This window comes from Apteryx rowi, unplaced genomic scaffold, assembly GCF_003343035.1.
Source record: "Apteryx rowi isolate R43461 unplaced genomic scaffold, aptRow1 scaffold_94, whole genome shotgun sequence".
NCBI classification, from domain to species: domain Eukaryota; kingdom Metazoa; phylum Chordata; class Aves; order Apterygiformes; family Apterygidae; genus Apteryx; species Apteryx rowi.
In genome coordinates, this window is record NW_020451249.1 from 1,631,681 (window position 1) to 1,650,723 (window position 19,043).

The 19,043-nt window shown below is 45.4% G+C and overlaps 1 protein-coding gene across 1 annotated transcript in view; it reads right to left on the reverse strand.

The window, feature by feature from the left end:
* The window catches only part of SLC7A5 (solute carrier family 7 member 5), a 43,218-nt gene extending 26,442 nt beyond the window's left edge, over window positions 1-16,776 (reverse strand). The window contains exons 1-2 of the mRNA XM_026092093.1: window positions 16,123-16,776; window positions 2,093-2,218 (exon numbers count right to left, since the gene is read on the reverse strand). Of these exons, the coding sequence (XP_025947878.1) occupies window positions 2,093-2,218; window positions 16,123-16,723 (727 nt within the window). The 5' untranslated portion in view covers window positions 16,724-16,776. The remainder of the gene's footprint in view (window positions 1-2,092; window positions 2,219-16,122) is intronic.
* Window positions 16,777-19,043: the final 2,267 nt, after the last annotated feature.

Consider the following 19,043-nt stretch of genomic DNA (forward strand, 5'->3'; position numbering starts at 1 on the left):
AGGAAGAGGTCTCTGCCCTCTGCTACGGTCTATTGCTTTTGATCTTGTTACTTTTCACTTTGAAGTGGCCAGGTAGTTTAGCAAGATACTAAACGTCACATGAAGTGCGCTATACTGCAAGATACGCTGAGCCATACAGCAAGATGCATCCAACTCATTGTAGAGCATCTGGGACCATTCGAGACCTACCAAAAACTGTAAACTGCAGCAAGTTTCATAGCGCCTCCACCCAAAAGATGTTCCCAGAGGGAAACAGCTTCAAGCACACTGTGGCATTGGCAGAGACCAACTTTTCTGTCAGAGAATAAGTGGTGCAAACCATCTGCTCAGCCCTGGCTCGTTATCACGTATGGCTGTGCACTTCACAGGCAACGTTACAGGTCAGCCGAGGGCACGAGAAAGTGGCATCCAGGACATCTTTGCTAGAGGGAGCTGCACAAAAGACTCCATTCATGTGTTGGCAGAAATACTGCTGGCTGCCAGGAGACTACATATTGTGATACAGGGAAGACAGAAAGGCAGAAGATGACAAGTCCTCAGGAGATAAAACGCTGCTGAGACAGAAGAGCATAGTATTTTTGGAGGGGAGGGGAAGGGGGGTGGTTTACACAACACTGAAATCTGCTGGTTACAGACATGAGTTGATGGACTGAACCGGTGTTTCCACCTGACAGACCAGAGCAGAAAGTGATTCACCCTCAACAAAAGGGCCAAAGAAATGTACAGAAGGAGGGAAGGTGATTCTGAAGATGTAAAATAAGGTTATTATCAGCAAACAAAAAAAGAATTGTAAATAAAGATTTCATGTAGTTCAGGTTAATTATTATATTTCAGACATTTACTGGTAAAATGATAAAGAACTAACAAAGATTTATTTTTTCCTTATCCTGGTTCTTCTAAGAGAAAAAAAAAAGTTCAGCTAAGCAGTCTGGGAAGATTAGAAGAGGAGGGAGGTATATTTTGTGATAAGCCTTGAACAATGTTCCTGTAGAGTGTAGGCACTGAGCTGGAAGAAAGTAAAGCCTCTGATAAAGCAAGAAATTCTGCAAAGACAGCACTAGCTCTCCAAGCTCAGGCAGGAATTAAAAAGACCCACGAATGCACACAAACATACACACACACACATCTGCCAGTACAGAGATGGAACTATCTATAGACTTTTATCCACATTTAACAAGCAGGGCCTGTACTGTTCCCTGAGAAAAGTTTGTTTCCACAAAACTCACACAAAAAAGCAGACAGCAAAGCTTATCTGTGCAGATTAGTTAGTCAGCCGGGTTTGGAACAAAATATCTCCCTCGATATGAGGGTATTTTAAGTGTGTTTGAAGAAAACAAGCAAAAAAACCCAGAAGATTTGCTTTACATTCCGATTTTTATCTACTCTTTTGGATTTCAGTTGAGAGACATCAGTGCCTGTTTCAGCCGAGAGCCCTAATATCACGACATCACTATCCATCACGCAGTGAGAGCGCATGTCTCTGCAGCTTTGCCTGACCCAGGTGTTTCAGCCTTTCCCTGGCAGGACCTTTCCCTGTGAGAGCCTATCGACTAGACCAGGATACTGCATACCTGAAGCAGGAAGAAGGGAAATGTGCAGGCACAGTTTGTGAAAGAATGAAAATTACGGGTTGGGGGGCAGGGGGATTTTGCTGATGCAGATACTTCTCTACTAGCAAATTGGCCCCGACCAGCAGCCAGTTACAGAAAGGACTTCTGAGAGCCACAGCACCAAAATTTTCAATCAGTGTTGACTTTGCAGCCCTGCAGTCTGGAAGTGAGAGACCACACAGTGACTGAATGAAGTAGAAAAGAGTTTGGGTGGTATAAGCTGCATCTCAAAAGCATGAAATCCAGCATAACTTCAGCGAGGTAAATACAAAACGTGGTACTTAAAACACACACATGCACTCACCTCTTTACAAAGTATGTGCTGGAAATATCACCCAAGCATGCAAGAGAACAAAAGACGCTTGGAACACTTTTCTACTAGCTTTGAAATGCTTGGGTTAGGACTTCAGGGCTTTATCCTGAATTCCCCAATCCTGCTCTAACTGCATACCGCCTTCAACAGAAAAAGGAAACGTACTCACCCTTTGCAAGCTGAACGAAGCCAAGAATGATGATCAGAGCCAGTGCCAGCAGTTTTGCTGCAGCAAAGGCATCCTGAACACGAGTAGCAGCTTTCACACTGTAACAGTTCACCGCTGTGAGTAGCACTGAAAGAAACAGACAAGAAAAGACACATCGGTTTTCAATGAATTCTTTAAAATGCAAAACAAATTGTGACAAACTGTCATTTGCTTCTTGCTAAAATTTAAACAAAGTGTCTCTTAGAAAAAAAACGTCATGAAGTTCACAGCTGTAACCTTATGCAGCAGTTTTAGGAGCTCCTTTCTAATGATTTGGCAGATAAGTCTGAGACCATTCAATATTGCATTAGCCACAACAGGCCTCCAGCCATGGAGAAATGCATACTGACTGCTTCCACCTTGTAGATCAGAACCCCATGTTTCTCTTCAAAGATTTGCTGTATTTTGGGTAACAAAATTAAATTTTGAGCTGTGCTGTCCAGGAATTAAAATAGAAACATTTCAAAAGCAATGCTCTGCAGCTAGACACTTCTCTATTCTGTCTTCTGTTTTTGCAGCAGGTGGTTTGAATGGTGCATATACACTTTGGGACAAGGAACTGCTCCTTTGCATAGAGAAAGTTTCTGAGGGCATATAAATAAAAGCAATTACTGCAACCATTAGCATTAAAGTACTCAGCTGCAACCCCCTGCTAAGTCAATCCAATTAAGGCTGCAGTCGGGGCAGGTTAAGTGAAAACACCATAGAAACGTCAGGACAATGTCAAGAACTGATATATTGTTATTTGTATAACAGTAACACCTGAAAGGCTATCAAGGCCACACTGTGCTGCTTACTGCATAAACATAAAGGAAAAGACAGCCCTGTCCTGACATATCAGTAAGCTACGAGACAAATAAAGCCTGCAGACGGCAGAGACGGGAAGAGAACATGGATCTAATGAAATTCTCATCCTGTGCTTGACCTCCTTGATGAGCGGTGCCAGGGAAGGTCACACAGACTTCCACGGATGGACACCGGGGCCACCCTGCAGCTTTCCTGTGTCCCAAGGAAGAGACAGCTGCACAAAGCGGGCCGGCCGAGCGGCTCAGCTTCGCTGCGGCTGGCCCAAAGCCCGTACATTGATTTGTGCTTGAGCTTGTGCTTGATCACACTGCCTCCATGCGCAGGTATGCAGCATTTTGCCTCCAAGAAATCTCCCATTATCAAGTTGCTCTGTGATTAATGCAACTAATGAAACCTCATTTCCTGCAGCTTTTTGCCCTATGCCCCCATAATCCTCCTCTGCAGCACCAGCTCCCCGCGCTGTTTGGCACGGTGCTCCCACCAGGCAACAAACAGCATGAACAAGGGCTTGTCTAAAACCACGAGGTTGCTGACTGTCTGGTGAGCTGTCCCCAAACGCTGACCTTCACCTGCAGTAAAGTAGGTTTCTCCCTTACACCCAGCGCTACTCACAAAACTCCTAGAAAGGTAATCCCCTTCGGGACTTACACTCTTCTTTCAAATCTGGTTCAAAAACAAGTTCAAAAGCTGAGTAAGGAGAGTGCATGTCAGAGAGATGGGCAAATGTCATGTGGAGAACGAAGGTGTCCCATGGCTGGATTCCCTGCCTTCCTCCTCCTCTCCCCTACACTAAGTCACCCTTCGCTCCCGTGCTTTGCCAGCCCAGCAGCTTGCAACCCCAGCTGCCCGTGACCGGCCCCCGGAGCCAGCCAGTCACCGAGCAGCTCGGGGAGGAGTGGACCTCAACCCTTTTCTCTTTAGGCTTTTCCCTGTAGGCTCTGATCCTTTCCCACTCAGGTTGCAGCTTGTATTTTTACTCTGCAGGAGCCGGGCAAGTTTTTCTAAAGCTGGTAGAGGACAGAGCTAGGCAACCAGGGCTGCTCTATGTTCTGGGACACGTTAGAATAAAATCCAGTTGCTGCATTCCTTCGCGTGCTTGTCACCTGTTTCCTTTTCACGCTGGCCTCTGCCCTTGTGGCAAAGACGTACTCCCACATTCTGCTGCTCGTCTTTGCAGGACCCCACTGACAGCACCAGGGCCAAACGCTGCTCCTCAAAGCTTCGGCTTGGACCCAAATTGCCCTCCCCTTTCCACCTGCAGGGTTAGGGTGGTTTGGGGGCCAAGTTTGTCCATGCTGGCCTCCCTTGGCAGCAAAGTAAGAAAAGACTAAAGGCAGCGGGGTCCTGCAAAGCAAGATCGCCTCCTAGCTATGGACCCATATCCAATTGACCGTGCACTGATTGAGGGTACCTGTGCACATGGAGGATGTAGGTACTAGTGTGTCATGTACTCATGAGCCCACCTCCAGTGTGAGGTGGCTGTAGGGGAGCGGGCTGCAGAGTCTACCGTAGCTCTCCACGCCTCGGCTGGGCCGAGCAGCTGCACAGGTTCTGGACTGGATCTGCTCACGCCAAATTAGCTCCGAGCAAAGGCACTTCCCTGTATTCTCACACCCTGCCTAGAGCAGCATGGACAAAAGTGGAACCAGCACAATAAACTGGAAACTGAGAAATAAAACTACGGGAGAAGAAAAGGAAGAATGAGTATTTTGATATTTAAGAAGATCTTACTGGCTCATTCCAGCCCTGCATCCAGTCTTGTCCACGAGAAAGCAATTGCATTCACTAAGACTTCCGGGAATCATAGCTTAGCCCACACCAGAGCTGGGAATAGCTTTCCTGGAACACGTGAACATGGACATGCTTGGACACACTCACTGACTGGCTTCACGGAGCCCTCTCTCTAGGGACACCAGTATCTGGGTCTGACAGCAGTAATTACACCAAGAGTTACTGCTTGAGCGAGCACCATGGAGCAACGGGACTTCCTGGTGACTCAGAGCACACGCAGGCAAGAAGGGATACGAATTGCATCATTCATTCACACGGGCTTAAGAGCCTGCTACAGCCACAGCACAGCAGCAACAGGCACGAGGCTGAGAGGATTAAAGTGTCTGCATATTGCTCTGCTAAGGGCTGCGGAGAAAGCTTGTAGGGGATCTTCAGGCAGGGAAGAGCCACGCCAGTCCCAGCGCGGCAGACTGCCTGCCCCAGAACACGATGCTCGTCACTGCCTGCTTTCAGGATCATTGGCTTCCCCCCCCCGGCAAAAAATGTCTAGGATCTGGAGTCTTTTGAATACAAGAGAGTTTAAAGTTTGGAGAAAAGAAAGAGTTGCAAACCTTCACAAAGAAAAGCATGTGATCCAATATAACCTACAGAAATAAAAAAWAGAAGTAAAAAAAAAAAAAAAGGAAAGAAAAAAGGGAATCCCAAATTCACTGTTTTCAATAACGTGTTTCAAGCCCATTTGGCACTTTTGAGGAGTCTTGAGTGTTTGCAGTTAGCAAGACCGAACTGACCCAGCCGGGAAGGGCACGCACCTCCTGCAGTCACGGGCTCTCGCGCCCGTCATAGCCTGCACTACACTTTGGCTGACCTGCTTCAGCACACAGAGGAAAGCAAATGACGAGGAACAGCCCTCACCCTAGCGAGCTGACAAACCTGTTACACCGCCTTGCCCAAATTTAACCCCCTGTCACATGGCCCCTCCACCGAATACTGTTCAAGGGAGATATGCCACCTCTCGCTGAAAAGATACCGCGAGCGCTGACCTGGGGGCCCTTCAGGATCACGAAGCCGGGCAGCGCTATCGCCGGTTCGCAGGGTCACAGCTAAGAGAGGCTCTCTATCGCCCCGCAGCAACAGATCACGATGCGTCTGCCTGCAACCAATACGCTAAGAGACATTCTGCAGATATACAGGGCAGGGGAATATATTAAAACAGTTAGCAAGGTTGCCTTGCTGTACGTCTCCACTGCAGGGGGAGGAGAGGGGAAGAGAGAAGGAAACGCGTCTGAAATGTCACTGAACACATATTACAGTTCATCTATTAAAAACACCTCTGGTGAATGCTAATGGAGAGGAGGGAGAGGGAACAGAGGATCCAGGATTCACTTCGACCAGCAATTATGCTAAAAATAAAACTCTCCTTGTTTACAGAGGGATATTTAAAGGATGAGCTAACGCATCTAAAAGCACACTTTTCCCGTTAGTGAAGACAGGCCTTAGAGGTGCAACATTTACATTCTCTTCCCCATTTAGGCATTCTGTTTCTGTGACAATAGCTTGTTCTGCCTCCACATTAAATACTGAGTTATTTAGGGTCATTTTTCATGTTCCGGTTCTGGTAATTAGTCTGCTGGTCGGACTGTAGAGACGGCAATGGCGTACATAAAAGGCAAAAGCTTCTACAAAGCTTAAAATTGAAGAGCAATGGAAGCTTCTGTATTCAACCCTTTAAAAACATATCAGTGCTAGATAAACAAGCTTTGTCAAAATAACAAAAACCTTAGGGCCAAAGTCTCTGAACAGGGCTGAGATCTTCTTCCATGCCACTTGTGATTCAGAGTCCTTCAAGTCTCAATTTCTGTGCTTTGCTTTCCCCACCATGTAATAATATTTGTCTTTCCTAAAGGAGTGCGGTGAAGTTACTACATTTAAATGCTTTCAACATAGGAAGGGCTAAGGAAAACAGTCTTGCCAACCAGAAAGAATCCTACAGACACTGAGATAAAAAGACAGACCAACTACTTTTTTTTAGTAAAACTCCAAGACAAATTCCAGTGGTTGTTCAGCTTCTCAGGAGACCAGAGAAATAGGGTTTCTTAAAGCACAAAGTTTTACTCCTTTGATCCGAGATGCAATCCATGTGAAGCAGGGCCTGAGGGACTCCTTCTGGCATCGTTGCATTCACCTCAGATGAACTGCTTCACATGAGCAAAGGGGGAAAGCTTCACAGTCACAGCTTTAATATAAATCAGAGTGATGACTCAGTGCAGGGGAAGATCAAACTATACCGCCCTAGTTTCTATAGCGCCCTTCCTAAAGCTGTGGCTGCTGGCCGTCGTCAGACACCAGATATGCAGTGAGGCAGACCTCTGGTGTGACCCATTGCGGCTGTTCTGCCTCAGGAGTGATTCTAGGAAAAGGAATTCTAGCACAACCTGAAGCGACGCTGTCTGATCCGTCAGCTCCTCTCCAAAGGCTTCACATAATTGGGATAACAGGAGCCAGAAAGTTGCAGTGATCTCAAATGTAAAAGACACTAGTTAACGCTATTTTTTTTTTTTTCCCATTTCTGGCAGAAGGAGGAAAGATGCTCACTGGTATTACACTGCTGTCAAGGGAGCATGCTCACAAGGCACTGGGCACTCCTTCAACTCTTCTGGGGACTGCTCGTGTGAAATAGCCCAGCTGAGCATGAGCTTCAGTCCAAGGCACTCAAGCCACCCCTAACAGCAGAAGGTAACCTCACCTGATAGCCAGAGGCTTTCAAAGAGAACTTTGGCCTTGTGAAGCCAACAGCGGGTCCCGCTTCAACTATTCACTCTGTCCTAGCGGTCTCAGCTGGCTTCAGGCATGTCACTTAGTCTGCTCTGTTGGCACTCACCTGTACAGTAAGGGCAATTTCCCCATTACAAAGGTAGGAACCAAGGACAAATTGACTAATAAAATATAGGACTCTGAACCTTGCTCCCCCACAACTCATATTTTATGGGCACAGTCCTTTGAATTGATCTCAAGTTCCAAGATCCCAAACGTGTCTGCTAGAGGACAACAATAAGAATAAATCCCTTCAAAGCAGGCATAGAAAGAGACTGTGACAATCTCCACATAAAACAAGCCCATGACGAACAAGCCATGTGTAATAACAGCTCCTGGGTCTGCAATGCAAAGGATGTAGTAAAGCTGCCCTGTGGGCATGTGGGTCTGCCCAAAGCAAACAGTATATGAAAGGAGCTCTAATACAGGCAAACCAAGGCTTGACATTTGTGATGCAACGATCTTGGCAAATACCCCTTAAAAAAGGTAGGGCTGCAGCTTGCTGGAGGTTATGGAAGGTGGCCACGGATCAGAGATGGAGTAAAAGTGCTCAGGGAGGCTCTGTTTAAAAAAAAGCAAACAAACGAGCGGCAAATCCACAGCTCTGTTCAGTCAGCCCCATTCACAGGGAAAAAAGGAACGGATTCAATTCCAACAGCATGCATAACTTGCTGATGGGGAGACGGGAGTTTGCTCAAGACTGGCTCAAGATCTTTAGCAGCCTCATGTGAAACACTTCTGAAATGGGTGCAATAATTCTCAAGGTATTTGCACAGCTGCCTTCATGCCGTGCATGAGGTTACACACTTCCCTGGGGGCCTTGTACAATGCCTCTTTTGTCCTCTGCATCACCTCCTGTAGCACTTCCTATATAATCCCATATCTACCTATATAATGAGGATAAATGTGTGTATGTAGCTTGCTTTGAATAAGTAAACTCATTTAAGTTATTGCAAGTTACTCAAGGATTTCTGTTCCTGATATTACAGAACCAGAATGAAAATGCCTATAGGGCAGGGAACTTGTGGAATACATCGTGGGAAAGGAAGGGGAAGAATAACAGGAAATGTTCCACTCCCGCTTCTCCACCAGGAAAATGGACATTGTAACATTGCCCACACATAGGGGATGAATCCTGCAATGATTCCCGTTCATAACTTACACACTTTCAAAGCAGTTAGTCCTTACTATCATAAGCTGATACCTCCATTTACCACTGTCATAGGATGATGTTGCTTTTCTCCTCACAGTTACTCACATAATAGTTCCCAGCTCCTTTCCATTGCTCCACCCTAGAGCAAAGGCTGCTCCTGTCACTCTCCATGAAGTGCTGGTGGTGGCCAAGGACAGGTTTCTCTACTAGTAAAGATGGTGCAACCAGGTTTCTAGCAAAAATAAGATGAGCTGAGCCCATGGCCATCAAAAAGCAAACCACAGGGATGACAGCAGCACACAGCATGGGGACAAAATGATCCACGTGCTTTAGAGAACACACTGCCTGGAGAAAACTGCTGTCTAAGCCAGGAAGAGGTAAGACACGTTGAAAAGAAGAGTTACTCCACATAGCACAAACAAGGAAGTACGCTATACTATGTTCAGTGGTTTAAACCACAGGGGAAATCAAGGCCTTAACTATTCATGAAGGCAAATAAATATATATATATATTCAAGGTTGCTGGGGTGTCACAGTGTCTCCCACTAGCCTCAGGCATCTGTTTCTAGTAGCACAATCCGAAATGAGACATATATACAGGGACATGCATACAGGGACACGCACAGAAAATCATCAGGGTAGCTCCAACTTGACAGGTACCATCTGAGCGAGAAGCCGTGCACTGCAAGGTAGTAGAGAGGAAAGCCAGAAAGTGAAACCTCTGCAGTTATTTCTTCAAAGGGCAAGTCTCTGGAGAAACCTAATGTGAAAAACAGAACAGCCTCTGCAGCCAGTCAGTAGGAAGGAAACACTTAGTGGCACATGAGGCCATTGGAAAGGAGCAATGTGTCTGCCTACATTAAAAATAACTTACAATAATGCCAGTAAAAATACCTGGCAGCAGTTTAAAGCTTCCTTTTTTATTCTTCTTCCCAAAACAGCAATGCTGAGGAACTAGGGGGCAGGCGCATCAACAACAGACAGGTGGAAGGAGAAGGCAAAGGCTGCCCTACAGCTGCAGTTTAAGTAGATGGATCCTTTCCAGAACCACCTCCCAGCCCCTGACAGAGACCACGAACTCTGGGTGTCTTCGGCCAAAAAAGAAAATACAAGGGGAGGGGGGGAGGGAAGGTGGTATACTGGGCTATACTCAACTAATGCTTTAACGTATTAGAGCGAAGAAAAATAAGGAAAAGTGGTATCTATATACTGGAGAGAGGAAGAAGAGGGTTAGCAGCAAGATATGGGTGACAAAGACCATCTCCAAGCCAGATGGAAAGGAATGGAAGAACCACCACCAGCCTTGGAAAAAAAAATGCTTCTCATGCCAATTCACATTGCACAGTGCCAGTAAGAGCGGCGCTGCAAAGCTCGCCGCTGTCACAGCTCCATCTCTCAGCTGGCTTTCAATCTTGGGAAGCCACTGGTGCTGAAACATGCTTGGAGCCAGGACCCAGACAAGTTAGCGCAAAAGGGGATAATTTTAGCATTTTGCTATGTAGCACAGCCCGCATAAGCATCCACACCCTCGAACTTCCAGAATTCCAGAATTATTTACATGCTCATTATTGGAAGAGAAGGTCTGGATAGAGATAAGAAATATGCTTGGGGCTAGATGGAATTTTATCCCAAACTGAATTCTCCCTAGTCTTCCCCCCACCTTTGGGATATGCCTGTTATCCTTTCAGTGATACTATTTTTGCTGCCAAAAGTTTGACTGCTTATTGCATCAGTGGTCCACAATTTCTCATTTTTAGTACAAATCCACAGGAAGGTGGCTGCACTTCAGCATCAAGTGATAAATTCTGGGTCATGAACTTAATGAAGAACTGCAGGCAGGTTTTAGCCTGAATCATGCTACTCAAACTGTGCAGAGGGTCAGGATTCAGCTCTCTATGCCGGCTGGCAAGAAACTTTCTGATCCATTGCATTTGATCTATTGACCACATCTGACATTTGGACCATCAGACTCTCGGAATATTTAAAATACTTAGTGATGTTGCTTTAAATTAGATTGTTCATGGTGAGTTTCTCTGAGAAAGCCTTCCCAATTTGTTCATGTTAGAAGAGCAAGACTCTGAAGGATCTCAGTGGTAACATAAATCATTCAAAAACAATAAAATTTAATGGGACATTTGTTGTGGGAGCCAAAAGAGAAGTGCCAAGAAATGCAGTAGTTGCATGCTGTGTTACAAGAGTCCTCCAAACCTTCATCCATTTCAGGAGAGTCCTGCTAGTGTCAGCGGCTATGTTCATTAATGCTACTCTTTCTAATTAAATGCGGATTTAAAAAAGCAATCTCAGTCTTACAACCTTAACCATACAGCAGGGATTCTACAGAGACCCCTTCCTTCCATCCTGAGCAAACAAGTGCCTATTTACAGATACAGCTTAGTCATTTAATCCACCTTTCTGGAACAAAAAAAATCTTCAAAGCTTTACACCCTGCTTGCCATGGCAGATTAATTCCAAGCATCGATGCCACAGAATAAACCCATCTTAAACAGACAAGTATAAGATGTATTCTCCTCTTGCTTACCAGCTAATACTTGATGAGTTCAAAATCTACCCATAGCTCACTTTAAATAGCTGGTCAAACAGCCAAACTGTCAGATTTAAAGTAGAACATCAGTACCAGATAAAGACGTTCCTGCTTTCAACACATATGGTTTCTAGTTGAAACGCTGCCACTGAACATTCACTTAAGGACTATGGCTATAATTTGGCAAGCAGTCAAGGCATGTACTTACACACTGTTGCCAAACCCTGCATTCGATACCATTCTTCTTCTTTAACTCACAATGTGCTCAGGGCAGCGGCAGCCATTTACGCTTCCATACGACATGTGCTGTTTGATATGACTCAGCTCTGAACTGACTGCTACTAATATTAGTCTGTCCTTAACAAAAAACACAAATATGTGATCACTTAACTGGAATTTAATGCTTGCAGGAGGAGTGCACAAAATATGATTTCAGGAGCAGCAACCAAAGTCTAAAGAAATCTGCAAGAAGATTAATATACCGTAGTTTTGGCAGTAGCAGATTATTGCTGCAGCAATAATGGCATTATTACTGCCAAATTAGCATATATAATTAACAAGTGATAAAAAGCTTCAAAAGCTAACCATCAAATCACTGACTGGACATTAAAGATCAAGAGTAAATTTATGTGTAACCAGCAGAGTTCCTCCATCTTCTGTGGAGCAGATTATATTGTCAAAATATATTTAAGGGCAAGTCACGGAATAACCTGGCATGCAGCACACTGAGGGTATAGCAGGCCGTGCAGAATAAGAGTGTGGTTGTGGGAAGAACAGTATAGACACTTGTGAAACACCAAGCATGAACCCGCTCAGGTCTGGAAGGAGTGTTATCCCCTGTCCCCCTTATCCACAGGGACTGTTCTTTATTGTGTTCAAAGACTTCTCACATGTAGGAAATCTGCAAATTAAAAGGTAGAACTAATAAGTATACAAGTTATCTTTAACTGGATATTTTGAAACTTTCCATCCCTGAGCCATCTCCAGAATATACATTGTAAATGAGGTTGTGGTCCTTTTTTTTTTTTGTTCAGATACATCAATTCAAATCCAAGAAATGTAACACAAGCTGGCCATAAAAGAGAATCTGACCCACTGGCACTATAAGACATCACAGGCACACTTTTAATTGGATACTATTCCATGTCATTATTCAGGTCATTACCTGGACACCACCTATTCAACATGAAAGAAGACAGGATGGCATGGTTTTACATGATCCTACTTCTGCTGTGTCAATAAGCTGGTCCTGCAACATGCATAAACAACAAGTTCTTTCAAAAATGCACTTGCTACCTGAATGTTCTGTTAAGAAGCATGCATGTTTTTTTTTTTTTAATCAATGTAAAAGTCAAAATAAATCGGCGAAACTTGCAAAAACAAAACAAAACAAAACATATGAGCATGTCAGAAGTGCAGTGCAAATGTATGTTCCACTGTGACTTCTTTCTCAAGATAAGAAGAACCAACAACTACTATAACAGATTCTCATTTACTTACATAGCATCAAATGCGCAGTCAAGATCTGAAGTACAAAATCCTTAATTAGACTAATTCTTTACCATGTAGAATACTGATACTATAATGCAGAGTCATCAAATACAGAGATTTAACGTCTACTGACTGTCTCTCCATCCTCTGTAGACAGGGGAGAACTTGGTTTAAATGAGATCGTATTTGAGGGGATTCAAATGACTGCTGGGTTTTCAGGCATATCCACAAATTCTCAGTTTCATGAACTTTTTCTGCTTAAAAATGCTTAGATACCAGGTGAACTTTGATTTTGCTATCCCACAGCATTTGGTTTTATTATTTATCAGTCCTAAAAGTATCAGCCACCCAATCAAACAGAGGAAATAATAACATGCAGTTTATGAGACCAATAAATTAGTTCAATACAACACCAAGGGATCCATACCTAAGTAACTCACAACCTGCAAGCTCTTAAACCAAACTACCTGCAAATTCTTGCAACTGGGAAGCACTAGCTGGTTTACATTGAACATGAAAATAAGTTACACTCATGATGAACAGCTTGACTTGTCTTGCTACAGAATAATTCCTTGTAATGAATTCCCACACTTTAATTTGGCAACTTTAATAAGCATTCGTGATGATTTATGGAAAAAGTTAGGAATATCAGATGTCTGCAGATTACGATCTTGATTGCAGAAAATTTCTATTTGTAGTTAAATTGTATTTACCACCCATCTAGTTTTCTTTAGAACCTTAAGAGGAACAAAATTCCCTATTCCAAGTATTTTTTAATATTCTTTCTTTCAAGAGTATGATTTATTTAGATTATCTTAATGCCTAGAAATTCTGTTTCTGTATTTCATGGTGACAGACACTGAACAACACGTAATTTATTCAACTGTTTGACACCAGTAATGCTCAAAGTGGAAATGCGTAACTGCATATTTCTCTTCTTACCAGAAACCGAACAGCCAATTCCACTTCACGTTGAAATATAAACTTTGCAAAGACTACAGCTGGTACTGCTCTAGATGGCTGGGCTTTGGCTATATAGTAAATCATTGGTATTCCAGCATGGGGCCCCAAATTCCCTTCCCAAACCATTCCTCCTCTCTTTGAGATAACTTGGTAAGATATGCTCTAGAGCATATGCCCAAACAAGCAATTTTTCCTACCCTAGAGCTCTCGAAAAAAATTCTCACCAAGTAGGGGTATGTTTGGAACAACCATGTAACAAAGCCGCTTGTTAGTCCGTGGAAGCTTTGTGTGACTAGCAAAGTCCTTGGACCAGATTTACTTCATTTGCTGTTCCTATTTCATGATGTGGTTTTGGCACCAGAGAGTAGAAAAGCTAACTCCAAAAATCAAAGCTACAGCAAACTAACTTGCTGAAGGCAATGTACGATGAACTAACCTTTTAAAACAAAAGAGACAAACAAAAATTTAACCCAAAGCATAAACATAATAGTAGCCAGCAGGGGAGGGCAAAGTTTAAAGAAGAAACACATGGAAATAATGCAGATTTGTAGAACTAGCAACTCCTTCCTTGAGCATTTCAAGGTAAAGGTTCAAGAATAAATTCTGCTTCAGGAAAACTACTAATTGCTAGCATAAGAAAGTTGGAGACATTAATATTACTCACTGGAGAAGCAAAAGCAGGCAGGAGACCTGGCGTCAAGAAGTCTCATGCTGTAATCCACCCTGCCCCTGAACAGATCTTGCAACGGACAAGTCTACTTTACCCTTGTATTTGTTTTCTGATCTGTAAAATGGGAGCAGAGACACCTGATGACAAGTATTTTGGGAAAGTTCTTGCCGATGAAAAGTTAATTATTATTCTCAGAAGTACATTCTAAAAGATTTTGTCAACTACGTTATGTTCTTGCACAGCAAAACTTTGGTATAAGACTGTAAGAAAGTCTACCCAATCATCTTGCTAATTCTGTTAGCTTGTCAGCAAATAAATTATAATATGAACACCACATGCACACATGCCCCTTTTCTCTCTGCCATTGAAGACACCGTGTTGCAAACTAGCAACAAAGCTATAAAAGCAGATTTTCCACAAGACTCTACTTTCTCCAAGAAACCAGTCAGCAGAACTATTTTCTAATCTTGCTACATCTTTCTTATTTGGGTGACTATATGTCCTTAATACAGGACAACTACATTTCACTTCATTAAAAACATAGATGGAAAGTCTATATGACTGTCTACTGCCTTGACATTCCTAAAAATTTATCTGGAGGATAAGTTTCCATCTTGCCCAAAGAAAGCACAGTTTGCTGCCTTGCATGTTATTTGGTTATTAGATTTACCAGCTAGTCATAAAATGTATCTATGCAAGACTCAGTTTGTGCAAGCAGAGATTTGCAGGGAATATACCATCCCACAATGACCATGTGCTGCAACTTTTGAATGCCGGTGATCCCCAGGTGGTGAAGGAATCTAATAAAATCTCCATTTGGACAGCCCAAATAAGCAGACTTCTCTTCACAACCTCAAAACAAAGAAAAAAAAATCACCCAATTATAACTTGAAGCACCAAATAAATGCTTAATAAAGCCCTCACAAAAAAGCATATCCTCTCCCAAATATACATCTTCACGATCTGACACAACTACCAGTGTAACACAGCGAAACTCACAGTGTGAGTGAAACAGATCAAATGGGAAATGAAGAAAGAAAGGCAGAAAATGGTCCTGTATTTAAAGAATACGGAATTTGGCCGGGTGACCAGGAGGAATGGGAAATGGGGCTTCACTGGCAAAACTACAGACTTCAGAGTACCAGAGATGAGGAGAACTGCAGCAAGAGAGGGCGATTTGGATGCCAAGGCAGACATGAGTGGCCTCATATTCATCACAGCACAACTGAGCTTCTCCGTGGGCCTGCTCCTCACAAGAAATAACTCTCACGAGCAACAAGAGGTTGCTAGCATGGTGACAGCACACTCATAGCCGAAAAACGGCTCATCTCAAAAATGGTGCTGAAAACAGCTAAGAGCTGCAGCACAGGCCCCGTTCAGCACCAGCTGCTCATGACAGATAACTTCCCAACAGCACGTTACTGTAATCTAGGTCTACGCACGGGTGCCCATCCCAGCCGGCACGGTGCTGCAGCACGGTACCGTTACAGGGGGATTTTACCCTCCCCGACACGCTGCTGCCCAAGACCAYGAGAAATCTCATCCCAATGCATTAACAAAACGCGGCTTGCACCGAATCACTCACTGAGTTTCCACAAAGCACTCGCGGATGCTCACTAGCCCGTAACTGGGGGTCTGGGCAATTTTTGCTGCAATTTGTTTAACGTAGGGCCATGCCTCCTCCTCGTGATGCTCAAACGACCCAGCACCAGTCTCGGGAGGCGCATGCTGGCAAAGCACGCTGCAGAGCGAGGAGACGGGGCTGGAGGCAGCGAGGCTCGGGGGGAGGCAGGGGGCGAGGGGGCCCTGCAGGTACTCACGGACACAGAGGCAGGCCACCAGCTTGGCGGCCTCGTTGGGCACCGGGCAGGTGGGGAAGACGGGCTTGAGCAGGTAGGTGGCGAAGACCAGGGCCACGATGTACTGCGAGGAGGGCCGGATGATGAGCAGCTCTATCCAGAGCTTGAGGAAGGCGGGCAGCGAGCCGTACACCTCCAGCATGTAGGCATAGTCCCCGCCGGACTTGGTGATGGTGGTGCCCAGCTCGGCGTAGCACAGCGCGCCCACGATGGAGAAGGCCCCGCAGACGGCCCACACCACCAGCGACAGCCCCGGCGAGCCGGCCTCCCGCAGCACGCCCGTGGGGGTCACGAAGATGCCCGAGCCGATGATGGTGCCCACGATGATGGCCACGCCGTTGAGCAGCGTGATGGAGCGCTGCAGGGCCACGCCGTCGTCGGCGGAGACAGCGGCGGAGCAGGGCGAGGGCGGCCGGGCGCAGCCGTTCTCCTGCGCGCCGCCGCCGCCGCCGCCCGCCGCCGGCTCCAGCATCTTCTCCATCGCCTGCTTCTCCTCCTCCTGCGCCAGCGAGGAGGCCGAGGAGCCGGCCGAGCTCCTCTTCTTCACCGCGCTGCCCGACATGGTGGCGGGGCGGCGCGGGGCGGCGGAGCCGCGGAGCGGGGCGCGGGGCGCGGAGCCGGCGCTGCAGGGCGCTCCGCAGCCACCATGCGGCCGCTCCTTTTGTTCCGCAGGCGCCGCCCGCCGAGGCGGGGAGCCGGGCCTCCTTTCCGGGAGGAGAAGGAGGAGGAGGAGGAGGAAGGCGGGGAGGGGGGGGGGTGTGTGTGCAGCGCACCCGGATCCCTTCGGGAGAGATCCGCCGAGAAGGGGCGGACAAAGCCGCCGCCGGCGGCTTTGTCCGCCCCTTCTCGTCGGATCTCTCCCAGGCAGCAGGATGGAGAGCCAGGAAAGGAGGTTTTTCTTGCCGTTCATCCTCCTTTCTGGCCTGGCCTGGGTGTTCTCATGCATTAGAATGGGGGGGGGGGTGAAAGGGGAACCCCCCCCCCAATTTCAGCAAAATGCAGCAGCTTCTAATCCCCCCCTCCCCCTCCCCAAGCCCCATCATATTTTAATGCGTTTTTCTGTACTCTTCTGTGAGGCGTTTTCACGCAAGCACAGCCAAGGCCTAGTCGCTGCACCTCCCGCATTTCTGCCACCGGCGCTGCAGAAAACGGCCCGTCATTTCTTACGCCATGAGAAAGATTCGCTTCGCAGCGTGCCAAGTCTGCGAGCGTGCAGGCAAAATGAGCAGCTCCCGTCACGCCGTCGCAAGGAAGGCAAAGGACCGGCCTCCAAGCAGGCTTATTTGGCTGCTTCACAACAGTGCCTAAAGGAGCCAATTCTTTAACAAATCGGGGCTCCCACTGTCGTGAGACAGGAGATGAGTTCAGAGGCTAAAGCCCGGGTTCTCAGTACAAGTGTTCCCGTCCAGAGCAGGAATTGGTACCTTTGAGGAGCTGTGTCACTCCAAGTGACTTGCCAAGCATCACACAAGAAGTTGCGCCCCAGCTCCAAAATCCAAGGTCAGCATCCTTCCTCCTCCCTGGACCATCCTTCTCCTTGGAGGTTTCAGACACGCTTCAGTGCGGGCACTAGGGTCAGGGGTTTTCTGCAAGATACCTCTCAGAAACGTGAGATCTGCCTCTTTGGGAAAGATGTAGCACTTTAGCAACATTTTCAGGTAACGTGCACAGGCGATTGGCATCACGACCACTTTCAACCCCTGTTCAGAGACAGGACCCGGGCTGCTCCAGCAGCTCTTGAAGCCCCTGTCAGAACACGACACCTAGTGGTCGTTAGTCGCAACGATTCAAACACGGGAAAGAGCAATCACCATTTCTAGATGCATAAAAGTATCCATATTTAAAAAGAAAAGGTTAGGCAAAAGTTACCTTTGCAGAAAGCATATTCCTTGATTAGCTTAACTAGGACAGCCACCCCCTGCAATCGTTCATGCAATATTAAGCGGATCCAATTTGCAGCGTACAGAATTATATACCTTTCTTTGAAAAATCTGCCTTTCTCTTTTAAAGATGACTGCTGTTTGGGATGCCTCCAGTTAGAGCGTACAGCCAGCGACAACCACAGTTTCTAGAGAAAGGGCAGCTGGTGCTTTCTGAAAAATCAACCCAGGAAACACGATTATGAAACATTCACCTAACATTTATGTTTTTAAATGTAGATATTAAAGATAACTTCACCAGTACTTCCTTTCATCACCATTAATTCTCACTCTAAGTGTCCACGGTTCTTTTTTTTTTTTGCATTTGGTTTTGCTTTTACTCTTTTTGTTGTTAGATAATACTAGGTTATTTACAGTTTAGAAAACAAAACCTCAAGGTAAATGCATTAGACAAACTTTCTCTCTAGCTTTCAGACAGAAAAGGGTTCCTGAATAGATCAAAAAGACTATAAAAATTAATTTAAAATAAAAATTAACAGCAAAACACTTTGTGGAAACTATCACATAACAGCCCCGAAAATCTTGCTTCTGATTAAACTTAAAATTGATCTGCTGCCTGTTAAGTGAACTTACTTCTACTTCACTTACAGTTAGTCAAATTGTACAAGTACTGGGGAAAAAAGCTTAACTTTTGCATTCCTTGATGTTACATTTTGCATGTTCTGCATTTCTCTGAACTCACCAGTTGTCCTGATGGAACCCATTTCCATGCGAACACCTACCATAAGCGTTCTGAAAACTCTTTTTTCAGCCTACTAGCTTAACACTGTAATTTAATTATTTCTCAAAGTAAGATTTACCAATATTTTATTTGCTACTTCATCTCATACTATCTCCTAGGCAAAACATTCACAGGACTCTAAAATTAGAAAACCGCAGGTACCTACAGTATTCCCAGGACTGTCCCAGCAGGTTTATGCGCGTGTGAACTCTGCCACCTCA